General features: G+C 39.9%; 1 protein-coding gene across 3 annotated transcripts; it reads left to right on the top strand.

Annotated features, from left to right (window-relative positions):
* The first annotated feature begins 10,297 nt into the window (after positions 1-10,297).
* Positions 10,298-15,558, top strand: NHLH2 (nescient helix-loop-helix 2). Of its 3 annotated transcripts, XM_063624647.1 has the most exons (3): positions 10,298-10,942; positions 11,354-11,682; positions 13,514-15,558. In XM_063624647.1, the coding sequence occupies exon 3, from the start codon at positions 13,522-13,524 to the stop codon at positions 13,927-13,929; it is 408 nt and encodes a 135-aa protein (XP_063480717.1). In that variant the 5' UTR covers positions 10,298-10,942; positions 11,354-11,682; positions 13,514-13,521; the 3' UTR covers positions 13,930-15,558. The 3 variants fall into 3 exon arrangements, with proteins under 3 accessions (XP_063480717.1, XP_063480719.1, XP_063480718.1); XM_063624649.1 differs by lacking the exons at positions 10,298-10,942; positions 11,354-11,682 and adding an exon at positions 12,367-12,417; XM_063624648.1 differs by lacking the exons at positions 10,298-10,942; positions 11,354-11,682 and adding an exon at positions 13,015-13,087.
* The last annotated feature ends 685 nt before the right edge of the window (positions 15,559-16,243 follow it).

Genomic DNA, 16,243 nt, shown 5'->3' with positions numbered 1-16,243 from the left:
AACATCTACCAGAGAAGATTTGAAATGTTCCCAACACAAAAAAATGATAAATATTTGAAGTGATGGATATTCTAAACACCCTGACTTGATCATTACACATTATATGCATGTATCAAAATATCACATGTACCCAATGAATATGTACAGTTATTGTGTATCAATTAAATCAGGAAGAAAAGACTATGGGTGTAGCAGGTATACAGAAAGTAACTGGTAGGTCTGTGTGGCCAGACACAAAACACCATACACTTCCCTCCCCAGACTCTTTTCTCATGTGAAGCAAAAGCTTTAAAATTCTGGAAGAGTGGCAGCAAAGACTGTTGCCCAAAGCCCACGAAAAGATGCATTATGGAGAGGGGTTAGGGGTATAAGAAAAGGCTATCTCTGGGGAGATGCATAAAATCATCTTGGACCTAACATCTCAAACTGATTTAAGGCAGAGGTTTTCTACCACTAGGAAAGGTGAAGAAAACTCTTGTTCAAGATCAACTATTATTAATACAAAGCAGAATTTGGCTGCCACAAGATGGAGTGACAGGAATGCAGAGAGAGGCCCAATTTCAGAGGCCCTCCCTAAGACATAGACTGGAGTAGAACAACAGATAAATCCATTTACCCTGAACACAAAACCTGGCAAAAAGTAACAGGCAATAGTAGTCTAAGACTGGGGATGGGGAAAATCCATGGTGAGAGATCTTCCCTGTGGTACAGGCACTCAGGAAAGCTGAAAGCTGATGGTAGAGCAATAAACCTGAGAGAAGACTCTGGCATACCAGCGTCCACTCTAAGCAGCCCACCAATGGAAGAATTAGAAGCCTGTGGTGCACTGATGGTAAACATAGCAACAACAAAACCTAAACCTAGCTCAACTCCTGACAGATTGAGTCAATTCTCCACATTAATGGCCTTACACAAGAAGAGTCATTCTCATTTTCCACTGTTAACAATATTTACCCCAGTCTCTACTGTTCATGCAAAGTCTGGCATTCGCTCAAAAATTACATTACACACACACACACACACACACACACTACCTACTATCAAGAAACAATGAAGTCAACATCCAATACCCAGATGTTGAAACTAGCATACAGGAACTTTATAATAACTATGATTAATATGTGAAAGGATATAGTAGAAAAGGTAGCATGTATAAAAGATGGGGAATTTCTCTCATCTTTTTGAGAAGAAGAAACATGTATAAAAGATAAGGAATTTCTCCCATCTTTTTCAGAAGAAGAAGCACATATAAAAGATATGGAATTTCTCCCATCTTTTTCAGAAGAAGACATCTTTCTTCTGAAATTCCCCATCTTTTATACATGCTACCTTTTCTACTGTATCCTTTCACATATTAATCATAGTTATTGTAAAGTTCCTGCATGCTGGTTTCAACATCTGGGTATTGCTAGAAATTAAAACTTAATATTGGCCAGGCGCGGTGGCTCGTGCTGTAATCCCAGCACTTTGGGAGGCCGAGGCAGGTGGATCGTCTGAGGTCAGGAGTTCGAGACCAGCCTGGCCAACATGGTGAAACCCCTTCTCTACTAAAAATACAAAAATTAGCCAGGTGTGGTGGTGGGTGACTGTAATCCCAGCTACCTGGGAGGCTGAGGCACGGGTGCTTGAACCTGGGAGGTGGAGGTTGCAGTGAGCTGAATCACGCCATTGCACTCCCTCCTGGGCAACAAGAGCAAAACTCCATCTCAAAAACAAAAACCAACCAAACAAAAAAAACCAAAACCAAAACTAATAGTGGAGATAAAAAATGCTTTCAACATACTCCTTAGCAGAAGTATGAACCCAGCTGGAAAGAATCAATTAACTGGAAGATCTGTCAACAGAAATTACCCAAACAAAAATACAGAAAGAAAGAAGAAGAGTGGGAGAATAAAATCAGAACAGGGCTTTCAAGAGATGTAGAATCATATCAAACATAATAATGTACATATAGTTGAAGTCCCAAAAGGATAAGAGAAAGAAAATGGGGAAGAAGAGATATTTGGAGACATAATGAATGGCCAAGAATTTTCCCAAAATAGTGAATGACAGTAATCACAGATCCAAGCTCAAACAAGCCAAAAAGGATATACACCAAACAAACCAACAAAGAAAACCTTACACATACCTAGACACATCATAATCGACCTGCTAAAAATCTAAAATAAAGAGAAAATTTTGAAGGCAGCTGGGGAAAAAGGGTGAGGAACACATTATATACAGCAAAACAAAGAGAATACTTAGTGTAGACTTTTCATCAAAAACTATACAAGCCAAAAAAGAAATGAAGCAACATTTTTAAAGTACTGAATGAAAAAATAAAAACAACTGTCGACTTAGAGTTCTATACAGAAAGAAAATTTTTTGAAAATGAAAGCAAAGACATTTTCATAAAAGCAATAGGTGAGAAAATTCAGTGACAGCTTACTTGCTTTGTAATAATCGTCAAAGTTCTTCAGGCAGAAGGATTACGTTACCAGATAGAAATTTGGATCTACACAATCGACTGAAGAGCTCTGGGAAGGATAAATGAATACTACTTAGCAATAAAAAGGAACAGCTAACTAATACATAACAACATGGATGAAACTCAACATAACGACTGACTAAAAAAAGGCAGACAAAGCCAAAACATATTTTATTTTCAATATATAAAATTCTAAAAACACAAAATAATGTCTAGCAACAGAAAGTAGATCAGTGGTTTCCTGTGGGCTGAGGAAACATACACTCACCATACAATCCAACAGTTTTATTCTTGGCTATTTACCCAGGAGAACTGAATGCACGTGCCCTCATAATACCTGTATATGCATGGTTATACCAAATTTATTAGCTATATTCTTAATATCCAAAAACTAAAAACCACCCAAATGTCTATTAGTTTGTGAATGAATAAACAAATTGTGCTACATCTATGCAATGGAATACTACTCAGTAATAAAAAAGAATAAAGTATTGATACATGCAAAAACATGGATGAATAATAAAAAAAAAACTTTGTACTAAGTAAAAGAAACCAGACTTGAAAGTCTATACTTTCTATACTAAGCAATTATATTTTTATGACATTCTGGAAGAGGCAAAACTATAGGAACAGAAATCAGATCTGTGTTTGCCTGAGGTTGGATGCAGATAAAAGGATTGGCTACTAAAAGGTACAGGGAAATCGCCAGGGTAATGGAAATGTTCTATATTTTGAGTGTGTTGTTTACATGAGTGTATACGTTTGTGGAATTTGTAAAACAGGACACCTCTGAAGGATGAGTTTTACTGTATATAAATTATACTTCAGCAAACTGATTTTAAAAATTAGGCATCCAAAATAGGAAAGCAAATCTCTCAAATGTTTCAGTGATGTTTAAGATTATACCACACTCAATCCAGTACTTTAAAACATTTCACTAAATATAAAGATAAATGTTTAGAAATCTCTTCTAAAGTTTCTTATTTTATAGCAAAAGCCAAACTGCTGGGGAAATAGCTGAAATAATACTCAGAAACCAGTAAAGTGATAAACTAAAATCCTTTCTGGATATTGACAGATTCCATTGATAGACACCTGGGAAACACTCCTGAACATTCCTGAAAATTTGAAGAAACAAGTATTAGATCAATTTATGCAGTGTTGTAATTATGTAAGTTTGCTTTTTATGTGGATTAAAAAACAGCAGCTATTTCTAACATGTTTGAGCTTGTGGTACTTTATAGATTTCTGTCTCAGAATCTTTTGAAATACATGAAGAGCTCTTTTTAAGGGGGTATAAATGGAAAAATCTATGGGAGCAGATATATTCACAACTGAAATGATCTTTAATAGAAAGAATAATTTATGGAAAAATTATGGAAGTGTAACCACTGAGGAAAAGGCTGCTTTAACTCAAATAAATATAAACAGCCTGGAGTCAGAGAGACCATCACAAACAAAACTTATTCACCAAGTAATTACTATGTAAGAAATGTGCATAATTTGAAGCCAAAGTACACAAGATGTACCCATGTAGTTAGTTTTAGAAATATGAGTCTTAAAATATTATAGAATCTTTGCAATAAATGAAACGGGAAAATACCATAAAATTCTACCGTTCCACAATGAAAAATGCAGTTTGGCAAGTAGTAAAATATGTAAAGAGTACTTAAAGAGTTGCTCAACTTGAAGATAAGTGTTCCAAAGTTATTTTTTGTGACAATGTCAATGGTATGCTACCAGCAGATAAAGAAAATGAATGTACACGCAACGTGTCTCTTTAAGTACATATTTTTGAATGAATTAAATGGTAACTTTTAAAAACATTGTGCAATACAGAAGGCATTTTGAAGAGATCTAATTTAGAAATTTTTCCATTGTTATGTGATTTTTGCTACCCCAAATAATGAAAATGTGACTTATGTTAAAATCTATTATATCTGAACACTTGAAACACTTGGAAGCATAAATATCTAATCTGTTAAAAATTTTTCCAAATCAAGAGTTTTATGGATTTTAAAACCATTGTTAATAGAAAAACTAATTCACATTAGAAACAGACTTACTGTCCAAATTTCAATAAAACTTTGGAATATTTCATAGATAAGAAAGAAAAATGAGAATAATAATTTAGTTAACACAATCAGTGATTCACTTCTGTTAGACTTTAGATTTTTTTTCTTATAGCACATACTTTATTCTTTCATAAGAAAATAAATGATCTCCCATAACAATGTATATATGTCTGAATGGGCTGAGGGATTGGAAACATTCTTTTATTAATATATGTTTAGTGAAAATAAATAGCTCTCAAATTATGTCCTATCACTTATGGTGTTTATATAGATGCTAAAATATTTTTGTCACAAAAGAGTTTCTACTTTTTCCCCCGTAATTATTACTAATGGGATAATATTGGCTTTTATAAAATAAATTGAAATTTTACTTTAATTAAAAAAAATTGGGAATGGTTATCCACCATAGATATCAGCTCACCAGCACAAGTGGACCGTAGATAAGTACAGAGCAAACTAGGGGATACCATTGTCTATCTTTAACCTCTGATTGTGTTCATTCCTACCACAGTTCAGGTCACATAGATGGTAAGTTTTCAAAAGTACTACTACAACTGGTGGTAGTCTCTTCTATTCCTTTAAAGAAGGCAAACAAATAAAAAATGATAAAAACCCTCACCATTTAAGATATAATCAATAACAATAAAGAAAAATATATACTAGATGAAATAATAAATAGAGAAGTACAGTGAAAATAGGAATTGTTGGGACTCAGAAAATGATAACTCAAAGTATGGCACTTTGGCATGCTGAGTATTTTGAACAAAAAGTGATTGAAAATCCCTTAAAAGCAAAGTCTCTCTCTGAACTTCTCATGCCCTCCTTTCTCCTTGCTCCCTTTTCTCCCTCAAGGGCAAGCCATAGAAACTAGAATTTCTCTTCCCCAAGGTGGATCATAGAAACTAGAACTCCTCTCTCCAAAGCCAGCCATAAAACCTAGAAATAGTATTCTAACATTCTCCCATTTTTCTGTATAAGAGCTGGCCATAAATAAATTCTCTGACCTACTCTGTCTGAAAGTAGATTATAAGACCTTCATTCTAGAAGGGGTCTTGCCCTATCCCTGGAAAAAGGAATGCCACACAGAGAGACCAAGTAGAATCTTAACAGGCAGGCTTTCCTGGGTTTCCTCAGTCTGTTGCTGTAAGATCATTCCCTTTTTGTCCAGTCACATTTCTGCACGGCTGTCCACTCTGCATCAAATCTCGGCATAAAAATGGACAGTTTTCCTTTGGATCTTTGGGTCTTCATTCTGAAGACTCCCGTGTCATGTAAAACTCTGATTAGATAAATATATTATGCTTTTCATGTTAATCTGTCTTTTGTTAAAGGAGTGTCAGCTGTGCCCCTTATGATGGGTGAGAAAAGACATCACGCCCTTTACCCACTACAGTGACATAAATATCACACGTTATGTCTTCTGAATTTTCTAATAGCTTTATTGAGATACACTTAACATACCATAGTTAAGGTATACAGCTCAATGTTTTTTAGTATATTTACAGAGTCGTGAAATCATCACCAAAATCTAATTTTAGAATATTTCCATCATCCCAAGATGAAACTCTGTGCTGATTAGCAGTCACTCCCAGGTACCTTTCTTTACCCGATCTTATCCCTGTACAGCCATTAATCTACTCTCTGTTTCTATAGATTTGCTTATTCTGTACCTTTCCATATGAATGGAGTCATGCAATATGTGGCCTTTGTGTCTGGCTTCTTTCACTCAGCATAATGTTTTTGAGGTTCATCCATGTTGTCACATGTATTAGTACTTTGTTTCTTTTTCTTGCTGAATAGTAGTCTATTGTATGGTTATATCACATTCTGTTTATGCATCCATCAGTTGATGGACCTTTGGGTTGTTTCCACTTTTTCTTATTTTTTTTAAATTGACAAATAAAAATTGCATACATTTATGATGTACAATGTGATGTGTTGATATATGTTTACCTTGTGGAATGATTAAATCAAGCTAATTCACATATCCATCACTTCACATGCTTATCATATTTTGTGATAACATCTGAATTTTTGTTTTACATCTCTTTCTGCTATATCAGCCAAAAAACAGATTCCAAATAAATTGATCTTAAAACCAGATGATCAAATCATTATCTCAAAGGGTTAAACAATGAGTTTAACAAAATTAAGCTTATTGCTCTCAGAAGTTATACATGATCAATAAAACTTTATGCTGTTAATTGGTTTTTGTGCTGTTAATAAATAAAATTAATTATTTTATTAATATTATTTTTAAGTTTATCATATACTTAATAATAAATATGAATATTTAAATTTACAAATATATTGATACTTATAAATTTTAAAATAAATATTTTTATCATATCTTTGCATATCATATCTTTTTGTGTATAATTATATACTAATACAGTAGTACATGTACAAAGCTTATACATGTACTACTGTACTAGTATATTATATAGTTATAATTGGGTATATACATATAAATATACATATACTCAATATGTATGCCCCAAATTTTTATCTATGGGGTACAAAATTTTAAAAAATAGATTGGAAACAGCTGTCTAATGAAAGTAACAAATAATTACAAAGCCTTTGTAGTCCAAAAGTATCTGGCAAAGTACTAGATGTGCAGTAAGTATTTAAACTACACTGACACTGTATTAGTCCATTCTCATGCTGATATAAGAACATACCTGAGACTGGGTAATTTATAAAGGAAAAATGTTTAATTGACTCACAGTTCCTCAGGGCTAAGGAGGCCTCAGGAAACTTATAATCATGATGGAAGGGGAAGCAAACATGTCCTTCTTTACAAGGCAGCAGGAGAGAGAAGAATGAGAGCTCAGCAAAGGGGGAAGCTCTCTATAAAGCCAACAGATCTTGTGATAACTTACTCTTTATCATGACAATAGCATTCAATTACCTCCTACCCGGGAATTATGGGAAGTACAATTCCAGCTGAGATTTGGGTGGGGACACAGCCAAACCATATCACTCACTAACCACCCCTGAATGCAAAGGTAGCAATTTATCTAAGTTTTGTGTGTATGTGTATTTCTCCCTTGCCATATGCATTTTGGTGAATAGTTCTGTGTGAGTATATCTGTGTAGGATACAATGACAGAAACAGTAGTACTTTGTGTTTCAGAGTGCAGTTTCTGAGTTTAGACCACCTGAATCTCTATCTTAGCTCCATAATTTATTAGCTATGTGACCTTGAGTAGATTACCATCTTTTCCATGTCCTAGTTTTCTTATACACAAAATCGGGACAACAGTACCTACCTACCTCACAGGTTTGTGGTGAAGGTTAAATAAGTTAATATGAGCAAAGTCACTATACCTAGGTCTGACACATGGAAAATGCTCATTGTAGTTTGGCCACCAGAGCTATGTACACACACACACACACACACACACACGTGAGTGAGTATATCTGGATATGTTTATTTTTCTATGTCAATATATATCTGTTCCTCAATATGTATTTATACTGAATAATAACAGTAATAATGATAGCCAACACTTACTGAACATGAGTTCTTGGCATTAGTTTAAGATTATCTTGTTTACCTTCAGAAAAAAACATGACATAACAACATTACACAACATACTTTGATTATTCCCATTTTACAGATTAGAAAACTAATGTCCAAAAAGGTTAAGTAACTTACAACTAAATTTACACAGTTAGCATATGACAGAGCCACAAAGCTTGACTTTTTAAGTCGCTACTCATCACCTCCCCATTCATTTAATAATATTATTTAATTTTACTCTTATAGTCTATAATATCATAATTTGTATGGTGCTTAGTATTTTATCAAATATTTTCAAATACATTGGGTCTCATAGCAAGCCTGTGAAATGAGAAGTGCAATATTATTATTCTCATTTTTATAGGAAAGAAAACTGATAGATCTGAACCATGGGTGTCCTTTAGTAGAAGCGTTTCTATGTTACAAATATCTGGGGTACCTCTGTACATAGAGTCACAGCACAAATGAACTGAGTACCTATAATGTGTCAAGCTCAGACATTAGTGCTGGGGATATAAACTACAGACCTCCCCTGGAAGCATCATAGCCTAGGGAGAGAGACCAGTGTGGTAACCAAGAACCAGGAATCACGGTACACAATATGTAGTCTCTAAGGGAGACATGAAAGGAGTGCTTATGGAGCACAGAAGGAGGGGCCATCTGTGCCAGGGAGGTCTTAGAAAAGGCAAAGGGGTGGGGGAGGGAGAGGCTTTCCTGGAAGAAAGAATGCATGTGTATGAAAGTGAATCCATGTCTGTGTCTATGACAGTGTGGCTAGGCATCACTAAGTATGGATCTGAGTGTGTACCTGTTTGTATAGGCTTACTTCTGTAAGCATTAATTTTTGTGTATGCTGGCTGCTGGTATAGAATGAGTAAGCCTGAACATAAAAGAGAATTTGTCTGGTATCACACACACTGTAGCAGAATTGGACCTGCCCTGATATGCACACCCCATCATGACCCCCCAACACCAGGGGAACTAGAGATGCTGGTCCTTTCCCACTGTAGCAGCTGCCCCCTCTAGAGCTATGGTGATTAGACCCACCAGTTTTGTTCAATCCATCAGTCTGGATGTGTGGTGGTCTAATAGAGCCAGCCAGCTTGTATGAGTAAGGGTCGGGGGAAGGGGGAGGAGGTACAGGTATCTGTGGGTGTGCGTCTGTGTGCACACTTCTGGTTGTGTGTGAATGCTTAGCATTGACTGTTCCTAACTAGAGTGAGGAAACCTCCCTTCTCCCTTCATCGTCACCACCGTGGGGTGTTTATCCACTCACCCGTTTCCATTGCCACCTGTATGGGACTGGCTTCTGTCTTCACTTTAACGTTCTGGGGATATCTAAAATATACCTCTGTGCTGGAGTTAGGCAGAAGCAAGGCTGGGGAGTGTTGGTGCCCTTATTTGTTGGAGGCACTCTCTCCTTTCCCCCACCCCTGCCCCATTCTGGTCCAGGAATCTCTCAAAGGAGCAAAAGTGTGGGCAAAGGCAAATAGTACTTGTGGAAGCCGTGAAAAACCCAGAGGGTCACTCCCAGGGGTGGGCTGCTCAACGTGCCTCCCCTGGTGATAAAATCTGCTTTTAGGGCAAAATTAAGGAAGGCAAGTGAGGACTCCTCTCTCCACAAGTGTTCCCCTAGGAACTGCGGGGAGTGGGAGTAAGGCTATAATGCTCTTTTATTTCTTTAAGCTTGTATGATCAAAACAAGCTAAAATAATCACAAATAATATGTTACTGATATTAACTATGAGTATCTTCATAAAGTGGTAAAATAATTGAACTAGATTTTATTTTTTATTATAAGGTATATAAATTCAGGGCCATGGGATCATGTAAGGCAAAGGCATTATGTACTGGAATACACTGGTAATTTGTGTTTACATCTTAGCACAAGCACTGCCACACAGTTAAATATATTAGCATGTTAAGATGGGCAAGAATGAAGTGCAGTAATCAACACATGTAGCATGTCATATTTCAGCTTGAATGAATGAGTGGGTGGAGAGAAAAACAAACATACAGAAAAGTAGAATTATCTCATATCGTGGTCCTTGAATATGTGGATTCTCTTTCTAGTTCCACCAATGGCTTAATCTATTGAAAGGTTCTTGCCATCTATTGATAAGTTAGTCTCATAGCAGATCATTTCTCAAAAATGTTAATATGCTTAATCAAACCTTACTGAAGTATCTTTTAAAATGTACATGATCTCTAATAAGTGTTAGCTGTTGCATGTCTAAATACTTTATATTTATTGCAGCATCTTATATAGTATATATTTCCATGTTCTGGACACAAATATTTTTCTAAATATTAAGGGAAAGTGATGGCTTTGTAATATGCCAGGGGAATTTTTTGATAGTCAATATATTGTTTATTTGTACTTAAATATTTCATCAATAATCTGGAAAAGAGAAATAGCCTGACTACGGCTAGAGACTGTTTAGAGGCTAAGATTTCTATCATGAACTGCTTTCAACTGTTATATTTTATGGCATAGATTCAGTGGGAATCTGATCTGCTAAAATATTTGGGCTGTGAAAACTCCCACACTGTGACAGATGTCAAGTACAATTAAGTGACTCATGTCCAGGTTTCTGTCCAATAGGATTTCCCATTAAATATCAATTTAGGGGAAAAAAATTCCATCCCCCTTCCTAAGCCTTTATCTCTTCCACCATCTCCAGGCTGAATCAATTGGTACCAGGAGAGCCCAGAAGCCACACACGCATCTTTGCCTCTTTGCTCTGGCTCTCCCACCCTCTTCCCGTCTTTCTCTGCTTCCTTGTCACTGTTACTCCAGGAGACGTTCACTTTTCACCAACCTTTCTCCAAGCATCTCCAAGCCACTGACTATATATATTTTGCTACAAGGTAAAGAGAAGAGGGGATGGGGACGGGGGATATAACCAAACCTTGAAAGACTTTGAAACTGGAAAATAGGTGTCTATTTATACAACATACAAGTAAATGAGGGAAGAGGAAGAGGCAACCTTAGCTCCTAGTTACAGTATTGTGTTCCTGGGAACTGGGGAGATATCAGCTGAACAAAGCCTTATCTCAAAAAAAAAAAAAAAAAAAAAAAATCACTTCTGAGCAAGATCACATCTCTGTCCTGCACTTCCCAGTTTCTGCTCAGCCGTATTAAGGGAAAGAAATGCGTCCGATAAGAGCGGAATCTTATCTTAATCATCTTTCTTATTGATTATTCCGCTATTAGAAAGTGGAGGAATCAGTCCTTTGATGTGATTGTGTTTATCTCTGCATCTCTTTTGTTATTTTTAGAGACCTAGAAGAGGAAAAAAGGCACGAGACTTTTCAACACATCGTTTAAAAACATCATCAACGAATTTCTTGAAATGTTTGAGAACAATTGAAAGGAAAAAGCGTTTTTTAAAAAATCTATCAACTAAGTGAACAATCATTCATATCGTCTACATCCTGAGATATTATCATCCCTCGCTGCGGACACCAGCGAGATGACAGCTGCTTTTTCATTTTTGAATGTAATAAATATTTGCTGCTTTTAATATTTTCCGGAATCTCCCCTCGCTATTCCCTGGAATTTTAACTCTAAAGATTGGAGAACAGATTATCAAAAAGGCTTTTGCAAGGTAAGACTCCTTTAAATAATTTTTTTCAGCCTGAAATAAGTTAGATTATTCATACTGCATCTATAGATGCAGTTCATTCCATAAAGAGATAAAACGCATACACGACATACTATTTATGAATATTTTTAAAGATCTAGAGGAGAATTTAATATGCTTTGAGGGCAACCCAGGAACTTTTTACCAGAACTACAACTATTCAGTGGTTTATTGTGATTTTCCATTACTCGTCTATTTATTTCTGCCCTTTCAAGCTGACTGTGTAGGTGCAAGTTGTTCTACTCATAAACGTACCCGAGAAAAGCCCGTAGGGAGTCACATGCAGTTCACTGGGATCATTTGTTTTTATTTTGCCTTAGAGGACCTGATTTCCTCGCAGGGAAATTAAAGCTGTTTTGGCCCAATTCGCTCCTCAGCAAGTGCGGTGCTGGGAACCGGTCACCCATCCCCTTGCTTTTGTTTCTCTAGAAGCAAATGCTCCTATACGTCGCCGACGCTGATTTCTCCCGCGCCGAGCGTCCCTGTGGCTGTCCACGCCGGGGCCCCGAGTTCGCAGCCGGGTCCTCACTCCCGACGCCCGGGGGCGGTGCGTGCAGCCCCCGCAGGGGCCTTTCTCCTCCTGCCGGGCCCTTTCTCGAAGCCCGAATTACCCGGAAGCCCAGCGGTTCTGAGCGGCCCACTCCCAGAAGGCGCACAGTCTGGGCCGGTGCTCCAGGCGCCCCGGAGAAGCCTGGCCAGGTGGCGTTTCCAAGAGGGCGCAGTAAGAGGAAGGCTAAGCACCGACATGCCCGGACTTGGCCAGGCCACCCGGGGACAGCTGCGGGCTGCCGAGCTCCGGTTCCGGGAGCGCCCGAACTTTGGCGGCAGAGATGCAGCTCCCGCCGGGACAACACGCGCGGCACCCGCTAGTCCCCGCCTGCCCCGCCCCGGGCCCTTCCCTTCTCTTCCCTTCCCTCTGCATCCTCTCCTCCCTCAGCGGCCCGGCTGCCGGCATTTTCCCGCAAGGTGGTCGCCAGACTGCCGGGCGCATTGTCTGATCCCACGTCGCCGTGTCCCTAGGTCCCCTATGTGTGTGGCTGTCTGCGTGACAGATGGTGCTCCGGGAGCCTGCGAGGGCATCGGAGTCAATTTTCTTTTTAAAGGCTCCCCCACGTTTGTTTAGTCATTTCTTTATGATTTCGGAGAAGCGCGAGGGGTCCAAGAAGCCTTCCCGCCCCCAGCCGCTGTTTCTCCGCCTGCGCTCCAGGATGGGGATTCCTGACCGCCCGCACCCCAGAGGCAGGCGCCCCCGGCGCAGCCCCAGACCAGCGCCAGGCCCTCGGGCGCAGCGGCTGCCCGGTTGCTTCGCCGGAGGCCCTCGTGGCGAGAAGCGCACTCCGCGTCTCCCCGCCCCCGTGAAAACCCAGATGTATTCGTTGTTCGGAATCACTCGTTTGTCTGGGAAGGGGACGAAGGGAGGGAGGCGGAATAGCGCGGTTGGCATTTGGCCGGAAGAGGCACAAAAACCCAGTCGCGACCCCACAGGCCTGCGGTCGTTCCCCAGGCCCAGGGACCACAGGCCCGCTGTGGCCGTCTGCAAGTCGAGGTGTCGGGTCCAGTATGCGGCCTGGGTCAACCGCGTCCCCGCCGGCTCCCGCGCCAGGGGGAGGCGCGGGGCTCGCGCCCTCGGGCCAGATCCTATCCGCGCCCTCCCGCGTCGCGCGCCGGCCTGCTGTGGGGAGGGGGCCCGGGCCGCGCGTCCGCTGGGAAGGCCGGCGTGATAGGCCTCGGCAGCCATCCTTCCAGCAAAATACCCTGATTCCTTTTACTGATTAATTTTCCGACCCCTCCTCAGCCTCCAAAATGATGCTGAGTCCGGACCAAGCCGCAGATTCGGACCATCCCAGCTCGGCGCACTCGGATCCGGAGTCCCTGGGCGGCACGGACACCAAGGTGCTTGGCAGCGTGTCGGACCTGGAGCCGGTGGAGGAGGCCGAGGGCGACGGCAAGGGCGGCAGCCGGGCCGCGCTCTACCCGCACCCGCAGCAGCTGAGCCGCGAGGAGAAGCGCCGCCGCCGGCGCGCCACGGCCAAGTACCGCTCGGCCCACGCCACCCGCGAGCGCATCCGCGTGGAAGCCTTCAACTTGGCCTTCGCCGAGCTCCGCAAATTGCTGCCCACGCTGCCCCCGGACAAGAAGCTCTCCAAGATCGAGATCCTGCGCCTGGCCATCTGCTACATCTCTTATCTCAACCACGTCCTGGACGTGTAGGGCGGGGTGCGCCGCGGGGGGCCGCCTGTCTCGGCGTCCGCGAAACGCGACGTATCTGGGCGGCGGCCGCTCGGGTGGCGGAGGCTGCGGTGGCCCAGCGAGACGGCCGCCTCGAGAGACTCGGGCCGGGGAAGAAGCTCGCTATCTGTTCTCTCTGGTCAGCAGGGCGATGAGGGAAGGTTTCCGACGCAGGCAGGTGGGGTTGTCTGGCGAGCCCGGGGGCTCGCAGGGGGGATTTTCCAGGCCAGGAGAACCTCGTGGAGACACCCGAGATGAGCCATCTTTGGGGCTCCCCAAGGGTTGTGGCTTTAACCCACTGGAGACTTTGAGTTCTCCTACATTCATCCGCCACAAATCTTAATGTGTTGAAAGAATGAGGGCAGAAGTTCAGAGTATGCAGGCTGATAACTTTAGGCTATCTGGAATTTTTCTAATGGACAAATCACCAAACACTGGGAAGGAGGAGAGAGGAGGGATCTCTCCCATAGAGATGGAAGGCACAGAAAGGTGCGACAGGAAACTTTCCTTTCTGTTGTGAAAATAAAGATTATATTAGAATCCAAATAAACCCTGAATATTTAGTAAGGTTAAAAAGACAAATTGAGAACAAATAGTACACTGTGGGAGGATCTGAGCTTGGTGAGATTTTATCCCCGAGATATGACACCAAGGTAGACAGGAAAATCCATATTTAAATGGAAAATTTATTATCTGAATGCTTTTGCAGGCGAAGTGCCCCTTTATATATCCAAAAACATCTATTTGTGACCTTAAACACGTGGACCCATAGGTGCAGTTAGAAAAAGACAACCTATTTTTATTTATGTTAGAAGGAGTAGAGTATTTTTTTCAAGACATTTATTTTTCAGAGTGGTGATACTTTTACTTTGGATACTCTGTGCCAATTTATTTATAGTCAAGTGTTTACACTTTTTCCTGTGGAATAATTATGTCTAACTTTTTACGTGTTTGTTGAGATTATACTGTGGTCTTTCTTTCTGCTCTAATTATATTGCACTTGTATAACAAATTTCCCACTTCTCCCTGTTTCTAAACATATTTTATATATTAAGATGTTTGTTCTTGAAAGGTTCTTTTGTTGTGAGATCAGCAACACTAGCACTTCACTATTATAGTTTTTTAAAAAGTGTATTATTCTTATCTGTAGTTATGTCTGAGAAATCCTTTACAAGCTGTTTATAAGGAGAGTAGCTTGTGTGTGTGATGTTTGTGCGTGTGATGAATTTAGGAAATTAAGTTATTTTCCTAAAAAAAAAGAAAAAAAGAATTCAGAACTACTTTCCTCTGTGACACCAAAAAGAAAAGTCTATAACCTGAAAATGTTTCATGTTCTCTGCTGTGAAACTCTTAAAACAAGGAGTGTATTTTAGAGACAAGGGAAAAAAACCACATCTGCTATCCAAAGATTTTAGTCTTTTTCAGGGTTTTTTTGTGTCTCTGTTGCTTTATATAATGCAATATTTTGTAGTGAAAATAGATATAATCTGGTTTCTATCTGACGAGTTTTTCATATCTCATGAATGGTGCGCTGTTTTGCATATAAATAAAGGTATCAAATAAAGTCCTCTCTTTTATTTTAAGCACACTGTCTAAAAATAATGGACATGTTAGCCGAGCATGAAATATCTTAATGGACTCAATTCCTTAGAAAGGAACTGGTAAACACAACAAAATCTTAACATAAACATGTTTATGTAGTGAAATATTTGATGCTCAAATTTGGACGTGGATCGGTCCCATAAATAAATGCCCTACATATGATGGTGACATAGATCATTCTACTCTCAATGAGGAAAAGAAGTATAGTGTTTATATAAAATATTACTTGAATTGTGGATTCTTTGCCTCTAAAAGAAAACTTAGTAACTCTCTAACCCAGCCTCTTCAAATTAGAGTTGGGAAACTGAGGCCCAAGGAGTGACCTACACTAAAACACACAGCTATTTAATGGCAGTGAGAAGAAGATCCCTGATATGATAACTCTCAATCCTCATGGCACTTATTAAGAACAAGGTGTGTATTACTATTGTAATACTCAAACATCTAATCAGTACACAGATTCAAGACAGGGCACCTGCAAACAAGAAAAAAAAATTGAGCCCTGGACCAACCTTGAGATAAGAAGAATGACATCTGCAAAAACCCGTGGCTAGTATAAAAATGCGAAATATATTGCTTACAAATAGAAGACATAAATGACTTAAAAACTGTATGTACATATGCATATATAGAATATTATGAAGTATAAGTCTATATCACACCAAATCTCTGGTTTCAGAGTAAATGCAGTTAG

This window comes from Symphalangus syndactylus, chromosome 12 (assembly GCF_028878055.3).
Source record: "Symphalangus syndactylus isolate Jambi chromosome 12, NHGRI_mSymSyn1-v2.1_pri, whole genome shotgun sequence".
Taxonomy (NCBI): Eukaryota; Metazoa; Chordata; class Mammalia; order Primates; family Hylobatidae; genus Symphalangus; species Symphalangus syndactylus.
This window is presented reverse-complemented; position numbering and strand designations above follow the sequence as displayed.